This window comes from Vicugna pacos, chromosome 9 (genome assembly GCF_048564905.1).
Source record: "Vicugna pacos chromosome 9, VicPac4, whole genome shotgun sequence".
NCBI classification, from domain to species: Eukaryota; Metazoa; Chordata; class Mammalia; order Artiodactyla; family Camelidae; genus Vicugna; species Vicugna pacos.
Window position 1 is genome coordinate 2,473,976 of NC_132995.1, and position 16,854 is coordinate 2,490,829.

The 16,854-nt window shown below is 58.6% G+C and overlaps 1 protein-coding gene across 2 annotated transcripts; it reads right to left on the bottom strand.

Moving 5' to 3' along the window:
- Positions 1-170: 170 nt before the first annotated feature.
- Positions 171-16,426, bottom strand: U2AF2 (U2 small nuclear RNA auxiliary factor 2). 2 transcript variants are annotated; one of them, XM_072968393.1, is made up of 12 exons: positions 15,414-16,426; positions 11,501-11,636; positions 10,786-10,830; positions 10,394-10,497; positions 9,958-10,109; positions 8,593-8,709; positions 8,263-8,401; positions 4,705-4,784; positions 4,481-4,603; positions 4,109-4,195; positions 3,626-3,874; positions 171-930 (listed from the first exon to the last, which is right to left on the bottom strand). In XM_072968393.1, exons 1-12 carry the CDS (start codon positions 15,460-15,462, stop codon positions 796-798), a joined length of 1,416 nt encoding a protein of 471 aa, XP_072824494.1. In that variant the 5' UTR covers positions 15,463-16,426; the 3' UTR covers positions 171-795. The 2 variants fall into 2 exon arrangements, with proteins under 2 accessions (XP_072824494.1, XP_072824493.1); XM_072968392.1 differs by having other exon boundaries at positions 4,097-4,195; positions 15,414-15,662.
- Between the last annotated feature and the right edge of the window lie 428 nt (positions 16,427-16,854).

The window sequence follows — 16,854 nt, forward strand, 5'->3', positions numbered from 1 at the left end:
GGGTGTGCCATTTGGGGCGTGCCAAGGGCACTGCGGTGCCCGTGCCTGGGCGACGCTGGTAACAGCTGAGCCCTCCCCTACCCCAAGCTGAGCTTCAGCCTGGGGCCAAGGGAACCCTGAAAACTGGAAGGGAAGGAAGAGTTGCATACACCGGACACACAGCAGCTCCATAAAGTAAAATACAACAAAATGTTTAATGAGCAAATTCGTCTTAGCAAATATGAAACTGCCACAGAGAGTAGGAGAGGGACAGGGTCCATGGGGCTGGGGGGCAGGTCCAGGGAGACTAAAGAGAGAATCAACTATGTAAGAAACCAGGGAGGACACCGGGGAGAGGACCAGAGGCCAAGAGGACGGGAGCTGTGGTCCTGAAAGGGGAGAGGGCAGGGAACCAGGGGCCGGACAACAAAATTCAAAAGTTTGGCCATAAAATATAAACACGCTATGTTTCTACAGTGGGGAAGGGGAAGAGAAAGGGGGTATAAGGGAAGAGAGACTGTTTTGGGAAGGGGCCATGGGGGTCGGACCCCACCCTGCTGTGCACCCCTCCCAACCCCTTCCCTCTGTGTCTGTGGGTGCATGTGTCTGTGTGGGCCTGTGTGCGCACTTCCCTAGCCCCCTCCCAGCCCCGAACCCCCAGCCCACCCCCCACCCTTAATTGCTGCCATTCCAGTTGCTGCCGGTTGTCATTCGGCTGTCACTCCTCTGCCCATCGTCTTCAGAGGGGGAAAAAGAGGGGGAGCAGGCAGGGGAGAAGTCCCCAACCAGCCCTGCCCCTGCCCTCCCCTGCCGCCTCTACCAGAAGTCCCGGCGGTGGTAAGAGTCGGGGTCACAGTATTTTGTGACAACCACTCTGTTGGCGAACTTGCGACCTGTCAGGCCCTGCATGGCTTTCTGGCAGTCAAACACAGAGGTGAACTCCACGAAGATCTGTGGGAACAAGAGGCAGGTTGTGAAGACAGAGCAGCCTCTCAGCCTCCAAGGATGAGCTGGCTCACTCCCGGCAACCAGCCAGCATCTAACCAAACCCACAACTCCAAAAGAGTGAGATGGAGGGAAAGAAGACCTCGCTGCAGGTTTGGGGACATCTACCCAAACATCCTCCAGCATCCCAAGATCAAAGAACTAGAGAACAGAGCAGAGGCATGGAGTGACGGCAGAGGCAAGCTGGAGTCAAGAGCCCCACCAAACAGGGGCAAGCTCCAGGAGATGGGTCACTTGTGTGAATTGTCTCCGCAGCACCAAGCACCCGAAGGGCCATGTTTTCCCCAATGGATGAAGTAAGGAAAGCTCATAATTAGTATTCAAACCCAGTCTGACTCTAAAGCAAAAACCTGGACCTTGATCTACTCAAGCTTCTCATCCTGTGTGAACCATCAGTTTACAGAAGTAGAGGAAGGGGTGGATACAACCAGCCTAATTCAGAACAAGGCCAACTCTATAAAATAAATGCCTCTACAGCTTTCAACAAGCAACACAGCTTTCAAAAAATAAAAAAGGGAGAGGAGGTGACACAGAACTGATAAATTACAATAAAGTTAGAAACCAAATTGTACAGTTCCTTATTTTGATCAAACCAACTGTAAAAAGACATTTATGAGACAGTAAGGGAAATATGAACACAGCGTGGGTAGGTAGATACTAAGGGTAATTTTGTTAATGTACTAACAGTATTGTGTGGTTTCATTAAAAATGTTTAAAAGTCCTGTTTATAGCAGTTCTCAACCAAGGTGACCACGTCCCCAGGGGACACTTGGCAATGTCTGGAGGCGTTTTTCACCAGCACAAAGGCATGTATAACACTACGGGCGTCTAGAGCATGGAGGCTGGCGACAGGGCTAAACAGGCTACAGCACACAGCACAGACCCCAAGGCAAGAACTACCAGGCCCAAAATAGCGGTAGCTGAGACAGAGAAACGTTCTTAAATATCTCAGGTGAAATATGAGATATATTTCGTTTCAGCCAACGAAGGGGGAACTGGGAGCTGAATACAGAAATTAAGAATGACAAGATTTTGGTAACTTGAAGCTGGGCGACAGTGCACCATGATACTGATATATGTACTATAACAAGATTTAAGTAACACATTACTCTACCACTATGACATTTTCTTTCTTCTCTTACGTATGTTTGAAAAGAATGATAATGAAGTTTAAAAGCTGATCCCAGAGACCAGGCGGGGTCTTTCTATTCTTACTTCCCACAAATACTCAGCCCCCAGGCACACCAGGCTCCCCCAGTCTAGCGGATACCGAGACGTCGGGACCGAGTCTGGACTGGGCAGGACCCCCCACCCTCCTCCTCCAGCCCTGTCCTGCCCCTCTGCCCCCACCAGCAATGCTTTTCCACAGCTTCCTGGGCAAGTTCATCCGGCCTGACACCAGAATGGGGACCAGTGTGTCTACCAGACTTCACACCTGGAAAGCAGTGCCCCACAACATCTCTGCTGGGGTATCTCAGTACCTCAAAGCCAGCCCCCCAACCCTGACCATCACCCCTTTCCCAGCCCTCCCATCTGGCTTCTCCCCTACCATTTCTGCCCAACCAGAGGTCTGACCTGCTCACTGGACTCCCCCCGACTCCCGGCACCCCCAAATCAGCCACCAGGGTCCAGGCGTTTACAGGCCACTGACTCTTCTCCGTCTTCCTGCCGCTGCTCTCAACCAGAAAGCTTCCACCCGGATGATCACAAGCAATTAGTTCCCAAAGTTCCAGAGAGACCGATCACACCACTGCCACCTCTCTGCCCCTCCAAACTCTCAGCCAGGTAGGTCCCATCCCCACCGTATTACAAGGGGGCCACCTCTATATGCCAGGCATTCCTCCAGTTAAGACCTTGTGAACACTCCCCTCCCCTTCCACTCAGAACACTCGACATTCTTACTAGGATGTAAGTATGGCCCACTTGGCCCTCCAAAGTCTGCTACGCCCACCCCCACTGCTCTCTGCTTCACTCCCCTCTGGCTGCACTGCCTCCTCGATGTCCCCAAGCACATAGGCCAGCTGCCTGCCACCCAGGACCCTGCCAGCCTGCTGCAGTAACTGGGTGTCACTACAGCCTGCTACGTAAAAACTACGTAAAAACAGCCCCCAGGGCGATCCCACTCCCTTCCCAGCTACTATCGAGGGCAGCCTGTGTGGGCTTCCTAGGTGAGCAGCTAAGGGACACAAGTCACGAATGCTCCCAGGCTCCGGAGGGCTGGCGTGAGGGGCTGACACCTGGCCCGTGGCAGAGGCGACGTGACTCAGTGGGCTCAGAACCAGACCCCAGGAATCAAAAACCTAGACTGTGAGGCCCGTGTCCTCGGAGGAAGGCCTGGGGAGGGGCGGGGACAGCTCAGGGTTAGCACAGGTGAGCTCAGCAGAGTACCTGGCACCAGAAGACACAAGGGTTGGCTGCTGCAGAGACTCTTTCCAGCACTTTTCTCCCCACTGCACAGACAAGACCGAACCCCTACAAAATTTCCTAACAGAGCTAGTCATGAAGCAGAGGGGCTCCGACACAGAGGCCAGTCCTCGGCCGCGCACCGAGGCAGTCCTGCCACAGGCCCTGCACCCCGGAGGCTCGCGTGCTCTGGGTCGGGGGAGTGAGGGCACCCTGTGGGGCAAGGATGCGCACGCACCTTTCCGCAGCCAGGCACCTCCACGCCGTCCACAGGCCGGGGGATCTCGATGGACTTGACTAGCCCATACTTGCTGCACTCGTCCCGCACGTCCTCCACGATCTCCTCATATTCCTCGTCGTCCAGCAGCTCCTCGGGCAGCACCATGTTCATGAGGCACAGGACCTCGGTCGGGTGGCCGCCCATCTGCACCTGGGAGCTCATCAGGCCGGGCACTTGCAGGGTCACAGGGGTCTGGTTGATGGTGCTCTGTGGGGCGGCAGAGGCACGGGCGTCACGGGGCAACCTGGCCCTCGCCCCCTCCAAGACCGCCTCCCCGCGGCCCCCCCGGCCTCCCTCAGATGCTGTTCTGGGGAAAGACCATGCCCTTCCCTAAAGGAAAGCCAGGGCAGAGCTTAGGAGGACCCGCCTGGCCCCGCCCGGCCCCTTCCCACCCCCAGGTGTCCCCCGAGCCAATGGAAGATGACGTGCCGGGGGGCTCACCAGCGTGGCATTCTTGGCTCCCACACTGGCCCTCTGGACAAGCAGTTTCTTATCCCCCAGCTGCATCCCGTTCAGCCCTGCGATGGCCTGCATTTGGAGGACGAGGGGTGGGGGCGCAGGGGAGAGGTGCAGGTCAGAGACCAGAGCCTGACACCTCCCCAAAGCCCCAATACCCAGAGCTGGGCATCAGTGGGGGAGAGGGGAAGGCGAAGGGGTGAGGGCTTGGAAAGAGCCAGAATGGAGGGAAGGGGCCCCCAGGTCCTGCTTCAGGCTGGCCTCCTCCCGCCCACCTCGAAGAGGGAAGACCTCAGCGTGGATACACTGCAGGTAGGGGTGAGGGCAGATACACCAGTGCAGGGGCCGGGGGCTCACCTGATCCGTGACGTTGATGTCCACGTACTCACAGAAGGCGTACCCCTTGGAGAGCCCCGTGGCGCTGTCCTTGACCAGGTTGAAGGCCTTGAGAGGCCCGAACGACGTCAGCAGCTCTTTCACCTGCGGCAGGCCCAGACTCCGTCAGCGTGTGCGCGCGTGTGTGTCTGTGTGTGCGTGGGAGTGAGCAAGGGCCGGGTGGGGCAGGAGGAGGCAGGGTCTACCTGGTCATCATTCAGGTAGTTGGGCAAGCCTCCGATGAACAGCTTGTGGGCAGAGTCTGGGACCACGGTGGACACGACTCCTGAAGAGAGAAGCGAGTAGATGGACTTCAATTCCCAGCACAAGGTCATTACCCACACACAGGGAAGTCTCCAGGGAGAGGCCCGTCACGCCTGAGTGGCAAAAACAGGCCTGCACTCCCCCTGGCAGCTGCGACTCTCAGACCTGCCCAGTCTCCAAGGCTCACACCAGCAGCACTCCTTGGGATGCGCTGTGACAAACCAGCATGACACAGCAGCACACTGGGGGCCCTGGGGTCAGAGACACGAGCTCACACCCCAAACCTGCCACCTGCTGCTGTGTGACCCAGGCAGGTCCCCTTGGTTCTCAAACTACTGGCGAGAGGTCACGATGACACTCACAGTTCATCCTTCATCCTTCAAACCTCAATGCAGAGCCCGTTCCCATCACCCTCTGCTTGCATCGGGCCTCCCCATTATGCCCCTCCATCCTTTCCCCTGCGGTCCTGCACTTAGCACAGCTAAACTAGCCCTGAGTCATTCTCTGCCCTTGGTCGTGTGTGCCTTCGAAGGGCCATGCCGTTCCGCACCTATGAGGGCTGGGACATGCCGGATTCACTCAGCACCCTGGCCCCCACAAGTGGGGTCACATCAGCTCAGCAGTTTAATGACTACCGCACATCCACCCCCATCCCCGCCCTCGGAGACCAGCGCCTGCCACGTCTCAGCCCAGTTCTCTGCAGGCTTCGAGATCCGTCATTCAATTCCTGGAGCCTCCCCATCGGGAGTGCGCTTTGAAGAGCTCCAGCGTGCCATCTGAACACGAGAGGGTGGAAACTCGACCCACCACCCATCCAGTCTGACCTGCTCCTGACTTCTGAGTTCAGCAGCACAGCCTTTCCTTCCTTGGCAACACAGCACCAGGTGGCCCCTTCCACCTCCTCCTGACCCTGGGACAGCACAGGTGAGGGACAAGGCGAAGGGAAGACCCCCAGACATAGCCACTGTGCCGGTGGAGAAGTGCTCGCTCTCCCACTGCCACCCCACCCACTCCAGCCCGTACAGCCCTGCAGAAGTGCTGGCACCCACCCAGCCACTCTGACCGCCAGGACCCATCAGGGTGGGACCGTGGGGTGTGCAGAAGACTGAGACCCGGCTCATCCAAGGAGGGAGGAGCAGCAGCATTCTGGGAACAAGGGCCACAGACCCTGAAGGCCACCTTGGACACCAAGAGACCAAGATATCTTTCTTTCCCTGCAGGGTCACCTCACACACTGCTGTGCCCCGGCCCCTACGAGCCTGCTGAGCACGTTGGGAAGGCCCCACAGGTAGAAGCCACTGGAGGCAGAGTGGGAGCATTCCTGAACCAAGGGGTGAGCCTGGAACAAGGTAGGCAGGCGCTCAGCATTATGCTGGACACACAAATTCAAAGATGACTGCACCTTCTGGCCTCCAAAGACAGGCTTTCCCTGCTCCCAATTTCCATCTTGTCTCGGAAGGAACGACCAGCAGCCCACATCAGCGCTGGACGGCGGGGCCTGACGGCGGGGAGTGTACTCAAGGTCTCCCCGTGCCCAATGAGGCGCTTTCCCAGCTCTGCATCCGCACTCTCACCAAGGTGAGGAAGCTACCTGCCACCCTGCCCAACTGCTTCTTCTCCAACCAGTAATATCTGCTGAATTTTACCATGTTTTTCCCCTTTAATTGTAAAACTGATTTTTTCTTTTAGAGTAGGACAACAGAAGATCAAAACATTAGCTTTATTACTGAAAAAGAGAAAGTTAAACCAGAGACGTTTAATTTGCAGGCAGAATCAGGCTTCCTGCCACCCCCTACGCCCAAGGGGAGAATGGACTTGCCTGGCTACCGGCGCGGGACCCCCAGGCCTCTCTGGACAGGCAAATCCCAGAGAGAAGATCAGCGAATGATCTTTCTATTGCTTCACCAGTGACAGAGCCTGTGATCGAGGACTGGCCCTGTACCTGCGATACCTCCATGTCCATGGGGGAAGGGGACACGTGGGAGACAGTGAGGGAGGCAGGGAGGCCGAGTCTGGAGTCCAGCTACCTCGCCCGGGATCCCACTGATCTCGCCCGAGCTTCGCTGTCCCCTCTGCACACACCACAGCAGGAAAAGGCCAGGTGGCAAGTATTTTCAGTCAGTGGGCCACATGGTCTCTGTCACTACTGGGCCACTGTGGCACAAAAGCAGCCTCAACCATGCACAAGTGGGAGTGGCTCCGTGCCAATAAGTCTTTATTTAAAAAGCAGGCAGCAGCCACACCTGCCCAACACTATACTAAGAGACATTCACAAAGACCAACACGTGATTCACAGGGCACACTTCCATACAGCACAGGCAAGAGATAGGCTCCCTGAATAAATAAGAGTGGGTTAACACACTGAATTTACTGGGAAGAGGCACAAACGAATGTCCTGAAGCTTGATTTGGGAGATGGTCCCAGACATATGCACACATGAATTGCCAGAGACACCTCCTTTTCTTTACAACTTAAAGAGAAGTGCTGAATTTACCCAAACTGTTGTGGTGGAAAGCACTGGAGAAGAGCCAGGGACCCAGCCCTGGGTCTTAGCCCCACCTTCTCTGGGACCCCGTGTCCCTGTGTGACAGTGAAGAGCTGACTCAGCTTCTAAAAGGTGTCCTTCAGTGGGAAGCCTCAGCCAGTGGGCCCCACGTTCTCAAACTCCAAGGGCCTGGCCAGTTCCCCTCATAGCCAGAGCACACCAGTGCTCACCCTTCCTTGGCCAGAACAAACCCAGGGGCTCGAGACCTGAGCCCCCAGCTCAGCTACAGCAGCACTGGATCCTCCAGCTCTGGCGCTCCCCACCCCCCACAGGCCCCAAGCCTCACTGACACCCCACCAGCCAGCCGCAGAGGTCAGGAAACAGCCTGCGGTTCAAGCTGCACTTCCCATTCCTGTGCGGCCTGCAAGCTTTCTGGAAGGTCACTCTGCTGCACGTGCACGGCACACCAGCATCCACAAAGGCAGCATGGAGGACGCAGCCACACCCGTTCACTCAGGCGTGGGCTGGGCTGCTCTCCTGTTACAGCTGCAGAACAGTTTCAACAGACCAATGGCCTGCGAGGCTTACTCTCTGCCCTTGACAGAAAACGCTTTGCAACCCCCAGGCCTGCTGTTGCCTATCAGTCCGGGACAGCACCCAACACAGCTGCAGGCAGCGGCCAGAGGACAGGAGTCCCTGGAAGCACCAAGACGAGAGGTCACCCAGGGGTCAGACCCCACACCAGGAGCTCCCCTGACAAAACTGCCGGCCTGCACTGATGCGCACATGCTGCGCCCCTCACACTGACCCCGAGGTCCAGCGGGGTCTTCATGTCCCACGGCACCTCTGCTCTGGTCCCGGCTGCCACGTACAAGACGTGTGTCCTCAAGCAGTTCACAGTTCACCCTCTCCGGGCCACGCTACCAAATGGGGAGACATTCAGCTCGCAATAGTCTGGAGGGTGGGACGAGAAAACACGCCCCTTCTGCCACGCTCATGCCGCTCCCCCACTCACCAGGCACGTAGACAGAGGGGTTCTCCGACATGCCAGGCAGGGGCTGGTAGTCGTGGGGCCGGCGGATCTTCAGCGACTGGCCCTGGAAGATGATGCCATCGAAGGCCATAGCCTGGGTTGTCTCATCCACTGAGCGGAACTGAAGAAAAGAAAAGGGGGTGGTGAGCGGCAGGGTGAGTGATGTCCAACCACCCAACCCTGAGGCCTCTGGGACAGTGACCGGTGGAGTACAGACTGTGGGAGGGCCGAGTGGGACCAAGGGCTGTGGCAGAGGGGCTGGGGCCGGGAGCAGCACACACCTCCCTGACCCCCACCACATGCCCAGCTCACCTCCAAGAAGGCAAAGTTCTTGTCCTGGTTAATCTGCACAGCCAAGACGGGGTTGCCGGGGGCCTGGGTCAGCCCCCCCAGGCGCATCTGGGCGTTGAAGAAGTCCATCATGGCCTCCTGCAGAGGGAAGAGGAGACAGGGGGGGGCGGGGGAAGGGAGGTGGAGAGAGGAGGGGAGGGTGAGAGAGGGAGACACAGAGGGGTGGGGAGTAAGGGGAGAGGGGTGGGGAGGGGGGAGGGACAGTGGAATATGGGTGGGGCATAGAGATCCACAGCAGGAACAGAAGCAGGAGAAAGAGCAGAGAAGATGGGGCAGCAGCAGAGGGAGACAGCCAGAGGCCAGGAGGCAGGCCGGGGGTGTGGGGAGAGCCACGGGGCCCCAGGCAGGAGGGGAGGAGAAAGTGTTCAAGAGAGATGCAGGGAAACCACGACAGGGACAGGAGAGAAACACACAGCAGAGAGAACAAGGGCAGAACACGTACAGAAAAGACAGCCCACAGTGACAATAAGAGAAAAGAGCAGAAAAGAAGAAGAGCAGCAGACAGGAGAGAGAGCCCGAGTCAGAGAAAGAGAGGGGCAGGGGGGCAGAGGGGCAGGGCGGAGGGGGGGCGCAGGGTGGAGGGAGGGAGGGGGCGGGTGGGAGGGGAGGAGAAAAGAGTGATGTGGAGGGACCTGGCCCTGGAGTCCGGGGGCTGGTTTATCAAATGTAGCAAAGTGCAGGTTGAGAAAGTCAGAATGGACCTTACTTGCCTTCGACGATGGTAGCAAACTTTTTGTTGCTACGAGGGATCTCAGCCCCACAATATTTCACTTTAAAGAGAAATGGAAACAACTCTTTGATCTCGGGATTCTCGGGGGTGCCACGGGAAGGGGTGGGGGAGGGGAGGGGAGAGGAGCGGTGGGGAAGGTGGGGAAGGTCAGGGCGATCAAAAATAAAAGAACAGCGACCATGGGAGGGAGGTGGGAAGAGGATGGGGACAGGCGGCAGAGAACAAGAGGCGTGTCAGAAAACTGGGGCGTGCGTCTGTGTGTGTGTGTGTGTGTGTGTGTCCGAGTCTCCCTCTCTGTCTCTCTCGACACGGATTCGGATTCGTGGACTCGTAGGAACGTTCTGTGTGTGCTGATCCCTGGGTGGCTGGAGGAGGTAGGGGAGGGGAGAGGGGAGAGGGAAGAGGAAGGAGGGAGAGGGCCACCCGCAGCCCGGCCCCTGGCTGGCTCAACTCCATCGGTCCGTCTGGGAGGGGGCCGGGGGGTCTTGCAGGAGCGGAGTCTGACCCGTGCAGGTTGGGGGGGGGGTGGGGGAAGGGGAGGAACAGGTAGGGGATAGGGAGAGGTAGGGGCGGGGGAGGGCAGGGGAGGGCAGTACCTCAGTGATGCCAAAGGGGATGTTGCCCACGTAGAGGCGCCGGGCCTGTCTGGTCATCTGGCTCCCGACCACGGGCACCGGTGTTGGGGTCACAGCCAGACCGTCAGGGGTCATGGTGGGGAGAAGGGCGGTGGCTGGAATCTGACCCGCAGCTTCAGGAGGGACAGAACAGGATTGGAGGCCATCAGGGTGAGCCTGGACCCGCCCCGCACACCCTCAACACTCCCCATGGGCCCACTTGGCAGCAGCACCATCAAACACTGGCCACCACTACCTCTGAAGAGCCAGGCCATCACCCTGGCCTCCTCCCAGCCCCAACCCTACCATGAGAGCTTCAAAAGGCAGAAGGCAGAAGACCCAGGGTGCAAACCTCACCCCTCAACCCTTCAACCCCAAGGACGGGGCCCAAGGGTGGCAGAGCACAGCCAGAGCCTACCTTGCATGGCCTTGTACTGCATGGGGGTGATGTGCTCAAAGCCGGGTGGTGGCACGTCCCAGTATTTACGGACCTTCTTCTTCTTCTCATGGCGGGGGGAACGACTGGGGGAGGGGGGAGGGGAGAGCGGGGCAGGGCAACCTCAGTCTGACCAGAGGGGGGCCTGCGAGCACCCCCAGGCTCCCCTCGGTTCCCCCCCAGCTCAGCCCTCTCCAGGAGGGAGCGGATCTGGGTTAGGGCCGCGCCCAGGCCCCGGGAGGGTGCTGTTTCAAGGCAGGTGGACTCTCCTCCCCAGTGCTTGGGCCAGGGCTGGACAAGGACGGGGCAGGGTACGCGGGGCGGGAGGCCAAGGGCATGGACGTCGGGGTGAGGGGGCAGGAAGAGAAGCTCACATCAATCCACCGTGCTCCTCTTTAGCGCCTCTGGTCAAAGGTTTGCTGGGGGGTGGGAGGGAAAGGTATGGGGAGGGGTGACTGGGGACCCTCGTCTTCCCCACACGCCACACCCCCCCAAGGGCACTGAGCCCCAGGGCTGGGGCAGGCCCCCTCGGCCCTGCCATTTCATTTCCCCCAGACCCCACCCCCGGCAGGAGAACGCAAGGAAGGGAGGAAGGGCCAGACAGACCACTCTCTAGTTGGAGAGACTGAGGTGGGAGGAGGCAGGAGGACTTCCACCTATCCCGCCTTCCTCACCTAGGGGCAGAGAGAACAGAGGGGCGCCAAAGAGGGAAGAGGCGTTAGAAGAACAGAAAACTGCCATCCCAGAGCCAGGGCGGAGGTGCTGCCCCGCTCCAAGGACTCCCTCTTCCTGGACAGCCCCAGAGAAGCACAGAGGGGACAGAGAAGAACCCGGGCTGGAGGCGGGGTAGGAGGGAGCCCCTCACAAAGGAAGAGACAGAGTGACACCCTGTCTCCAGACTCGCCTGGAACCTGCTGTACCAACAACCCCCCCAGAAACCAAAGGAAACCCCAGAAACGGGAAAACTGAAGGAGACAGACGGCAGCAGAGCCCTCCCCCAGATGCGCAGAGAGGAGCAGCTCGGCCGGAGCCCCAGGATGCAGCCCCGTCCCCTCCCCGGGCTGACCCAGCTGGGCCGTGCCCTGGTACCTGCGTCGCCGCCTGTCCCGGGAAGCGCTCCGCTGGTCCCGGTTGCGCCGGTCGCGACTCCGGCTGCGGCGCTTGCGGTCCCGGCTTCGAGAGCGGCTGTGGCTGCGCTTCCGGTGCCGGTTCTCCTTGTCACGCTCTGGACGAGGGGGGAGAGGATGAGCTGAGGGAGGACGCGGCCCAACCCACCCGCACACACTGGTGGCCATGCCCCAGCCCAGGGGAGGCCACCCCCAAGGGAAAGGGGCTCGATGGAGGAGGGGACAGAGCACAGCGAGTCCAAGGACCCTGCAGGACCAGGGGTGGGAGCTGGTTACCTGAGGGGACAGGGCCTGCAAGTGCCCAGGGGTGTAAGATACCTGAGGATGCTCAGGAGGAGCTGGGGAGCCAGAGAAGACAGAGGAGGCTGGCTCCTGGTCCCCCTCGAGGGCTGAGGGGCCTGACCCCAGGGTCGTCCCTGAGAGGGGCAGGGCTAGAGGCTGGGGAATCAAGAGACCCAATGATGTTTTCCTGAAGGGACCCAGCAACCCCTCAGGAAAGACATCCTCAACCAGCTGGCCCCCACAGCCCACCATCAGGCCCCGGGGTCGGGTGCCAGGCAGGCTCCCACGTGCCTGGGAAGCAGGGAAACCCAACCCATCCCTTCCCCACCAGGTGAATAATGCAGAATACCCTCCTCTGGTAAGGCGACTCTGAATCTGGTCTGAAGGGGGAGGCACCACGCTCCTCCGACCCGCCCACCCCCGCACACCCCCACCTTCTCTGAGCCAAGGACAAGAGCTGGGCTGGGGGCCTTCTCCAGAGCTCCCCACCAGCAGCAGCTGGTTCCCCTCACCTGCCCTGCAGGTGGCACCTACAAACTGCGCACAGCCTTGCCAGCAAAACCACAGAAACCTCTGCTCCCAACAGACCTTTCACCCTCTGAAGGAGGTGCAGCTCCAGCACCACGTTGTGCTGTATTTTTTTGGTTTTAAGTTGCACTGACTCCTCAAGTATCCCTCAGACGTGTCTCAACATACTCACAAGCTTTACCATGTGTCTGGGGACGGGGAAAGACAAGGCAACAGGAGGGGACGTCAGAGCAGACCTTAGCCTCCTCTGTGCTGCTTTATCTTATGCATTTTTGATGCAATTAAATGTGAACTTTTTGTGCATGAATTTCAACTCCAGAATCACTAAAGCAGTAAAAACATACACCTCAGAAAGGAAAAAAGCTGTAGCAAACGTTAGGATGCTTCCTAAAAGCACATTCTGTGCTAGTTTTACCAGTACTTAATCTCTACTACTTTGAGAAAACACTGCTAGAGGTTCACATAACAGATGGGGAGACTGAGGCACAAGAAGGTCACGTGACTTGCCCATGGCCAAAAAGCAAGGGAATGGCGAAGCCTAGACGTGAACCCTGAAGAGTTAGCAAGTGCAGTTAAGCATCAGGCAACACTCCTGAACATGACACGGGCAGACACTACGGGTCTGGCTGGAAACCCTAGGGACAGTGGGATTACCTCCTTGAAAACAAAAGATTAAACATAAAAAAATCAAAGACTGGAGCCAGGAGGGGACAAGAGGGAACAGGCAACAGTGCAAAGTAGGTAAGCACAGGAACACAGCACGGAGCTCTGTCTGGCCCAAGGCTCTGGGCCTCTGGCTCCACACTGAGAAGAGGCACAGGCTGTGAACCTGAGACCCTTTCCTGCACCCTAGACTCTGAAACAGACACACAGAAAACATGGTGCCTGCTGGGTGCCTAGGACACACTCAAGAAAACTAATTCCCTGGACACACAGGGGCACTAGGTAGGAGCTGAAGCCTGGAGGAGGCTGGACCACAGAGACAAAAACCCATGGGCAGAGCAACACGGATGCAAAGCTTCCCCTTAAGGCAAAAGTAGCTCCCCCAACGCACGTACTGATCCTGAACAGACGAGAACAGAATGACAGCTTCGGTTGCTTAAAATGCTGTGGCCACCTTGTTGTTGGAACAACTCCACCATCCCAGAGGATGTGCCAGGGCTGAAGGCTGGGCTTCCCAGTACCAGTGCAGACACCCAGGGAGAAACCAAGCAGCACATCTGCCAAGTGCCCCCAGGAAGGCTCCATCAGTTCTACCTGCCTGTCTGTCCAGCCTTGCGGGACATCGTTCTGCAGCCAGACAGGCTCAGGATCAGTTTCAGCCTTTCGGCTTACCAACTGCATAAAACCACGCAACAGCAACCTAACCTTTAAACCTTAGTTCTCTCTTCTTGAAATGTCGCTCACGTCCACCCCCAGGTGTGGAACTTGGCAGAATGCCGTTTGGAAAACACCTTGTCCTGCCCTTTCCGAACTCTGACGCCATCTGAGCTAAAGGCCAGCCTGTCTACTTTCTTCCAAGCAAGAGATTACAACAGCGATTACTTCACAAGAAAAAATATTGCTTATTGGGCACTTAATGTAGGCCAAGCCACCCTTTTATGTTACCCCATTTAATACCAGCTGTCTCTGACTAGCTGAAACCTGGAAACGTTTTTTTAAGTTTCCTGAGCCTGTTTCCTCTTCTGCAAAGGGAAGGAAAGAAATTACTTCAGCCTCTAAGAGTCATTACAAGAATCCACTTAGAAAAACTAAGGAAGAGCTTAGCAAAGTGCCTGCCACAAGGAAGGCATGTGCTCAAAGTTTCACTCCAACTATCATTACTCTCACCCTGTTAATTCCAGAAACCCAGCAACCAAATCAATGACAGTCACTACACGAGAAAACAAGCACAGAAATATTAAAGTATCACAGCTAAGTAAAACTCGGGAACCAGAACCCAGGTCTGCTCACCTCCACAGCCTGTGCTGCTATGCGGTACATGAGCAGACACCCCGTGGGCACTCCGAAACGTGACGTCTTCTCCAGGACTGTCTCCTAACCCAGCCACCCCCTACCCAACTCTAGGCTGAGTTGAAAAGGAATCCCAGCGACCCTCTGAACACAGACAGCTTAAGACTCAAGCCCGACACCTTCCCAAAGGCCTAAGGTTCCTCACTCACAAGCCGTAATAGGAATACAAGAGAAATGTTTTAAACGCCGATCTTCTCTCCCCGACTTATAACATTCTGGGAGTACCACACGCATCAACACTAGCGCGGCCCCGAGCCTGGACTCGGCATGGCCTGGGGGAACTTGTCTCCCTGGCTCCCGGGTGAACCAGGTCCCCATCTCCACGCCGAGAAGACATGAGTGTAGGTGTAGGCGCCCCGAGTTTGGGATCGAACAGGATGTCGGGTCTGTGCCTCCCGCTGAGGAGAGCTGGGCGGCAAACACGCCATACTGTGATCGTCGGGACTGCAAAGCCCCGGGTAAGGGAACTGTGCGCACGCGGCGGGGACACGCTTAACACGAAAATGCGACCCTCTTCCACGAGGGACTCGCCTCACACGCGCCGATCCGCAGGGAGAGGCCCAAAGACGGCGTTGCGAGGATGGCCCCACGCTTCGCCCTGCCCGCGCCCACGTGAAGGGGGCGCACAACCGCCATTTTGGAACAAAGGGGGCGTGGAGATCCGGGCCGCGGGCTCGGCCGGAAGCGGAAGTGCCTAGGCAGCGGGAGAAAAGGCGGGGTTGTGGGACCCCATCCATATAATCCCCTTCACAGATTAAAAAGAAGTCCGCGAAGGGACACCTGGCGAAGTTCGCGGAGCCGAGCCACCGCCACCGGGGACCACGTGGGCCGCGGGACAGAGCACGCCGCGCATGCGCCCCAGGCCCGCGCCGCCGCCCCTCCCCTCCCGCGCGCCGGCACGCCGGGAGGTCACGTGAACGAGGCGCGCGCCGCGGCCGGGGGGGGCGCCGCGCGGCCCTGAGAGGGGGAAGCGAGAGGGGAAAATGGCGGGGGAACACGGAGGGAAGCCAAGAGCCGCCCCGCCCGCCGCCCCGCGCCCCCGGCGCCCTCACCTTGCTTATTCTCGTTGAGCTGCCGCTCGAACTCGTCGAAGTCCGACATGCTGAGGCGGCCGCGTAGGGCCCTGTGCAGCTCTCGCCTCGCCTTGCCGCGCGCCTGCTCCGGCTACTTCGGCTACTTCCGCCGCTTGCTTCGGCTACTTCCGGCCGCCGCCGGCGTTCCGCCGCCTCCTACCTAGTCAAGCCCCGGCCGCCCGCCCCGCCCCGGCTCCGCCCCTCTCCCCACTAGCCCTCCCGCGAGGCGCCCCTCCCCCCAGGGCCTGGCTCCGAAACGCGTCGGCTATTTCCGGGCCGTAAAGGAAAGCGTAGGGAGCAGCGGCTTCGGCTGCTTCCGAAAACACCCGAAGCGAGAATTTCGCCGGCTTCCCAGGTTTTCGTAACTTTTCGGATACTAGCTCTTCAAGGTTCGGGTGTTTCCGTAGGTCCTTGCGTTCCTCTGCGCCCAGCACCGCCCCCCTACCAAGAATTCGACTTCTTCAGAAAATTCAAATCGTCCCAGTCTTTGGTGTCTTCCGCAGACTCTCCCCGCTCTTCTCCACCAGCCCTGTCCAAGCAATCGACTACTTCCGACAATCCTAACCGTCCCGGACTTCGGCACTTTCCGAAGGTTTCCGGCGCTCACCTTCGGGCCCAGCCAGAGATTAAGCTCGTTTCCAAACTTCGGCTCTTTCCGGAGATTCCAACAGCACACTCCTCCCCTCTCGGAGAGCTTCGGTTCCCTCCGCCTGCTGCTTCGGGAAGGCCTCACTCACTGGAAACAGCTTCGGCTTTTTCCGTCAGCACTTCGGCTCCTTCCGGCTTCGGGAGCCGAAAAGGGAGGGAGAACGGAGGCGAGGTGGATTAGGGGAAGGGAAACAGAAGAGGGGTAGGGTCCCGGCTCTCGGCACCGGGCTCTCCGGGTGGGGAAAGGGGAGGAAAAGAAGGGCTGATCTTGCGGAGGGCCTAAGAAGATTGCGAGAGACAAAAAGCAGCCAGCGGGATGAAGAGAGCGCGCGGCCGCTGCGGAGGTTGCCAGTGCGGCTCTCTGCGCCTGCGCAGGGTGAAAGGCGAGGGAAGCGAGATGGGCTTCTGCGCCTGCGTAGAAGCCGATGTGAGACGAGGTTTATTACTGCTCCGGGAGATGGACGGGTTCTAGAGCCCACAGCGCGCGTGCGCGAGACTCTCTCCTCTTCCCGGGAAGGTACTGCATTCCCAACCGTTAAGCAAGGCCGCCCTTTCCTGGTTGCCGCGGCACCCTCACAGGAGCGTCGCCGCCCCCCCCTTCTCCCGCCGCGCAGGCGCAGAAGACGACGTAGCGGGCACTTCCGGGAGGCAAATAAGCTCGCATTACCGCCTCCTGGCGGGCAAGAGGATGCCTTTGCCCAGGGATGCCTCGCTCCCCACGATGGCCGCCTTCGCCAGAGGTCATTGAGTCTCGCCTCCTGTCGCCATGCCT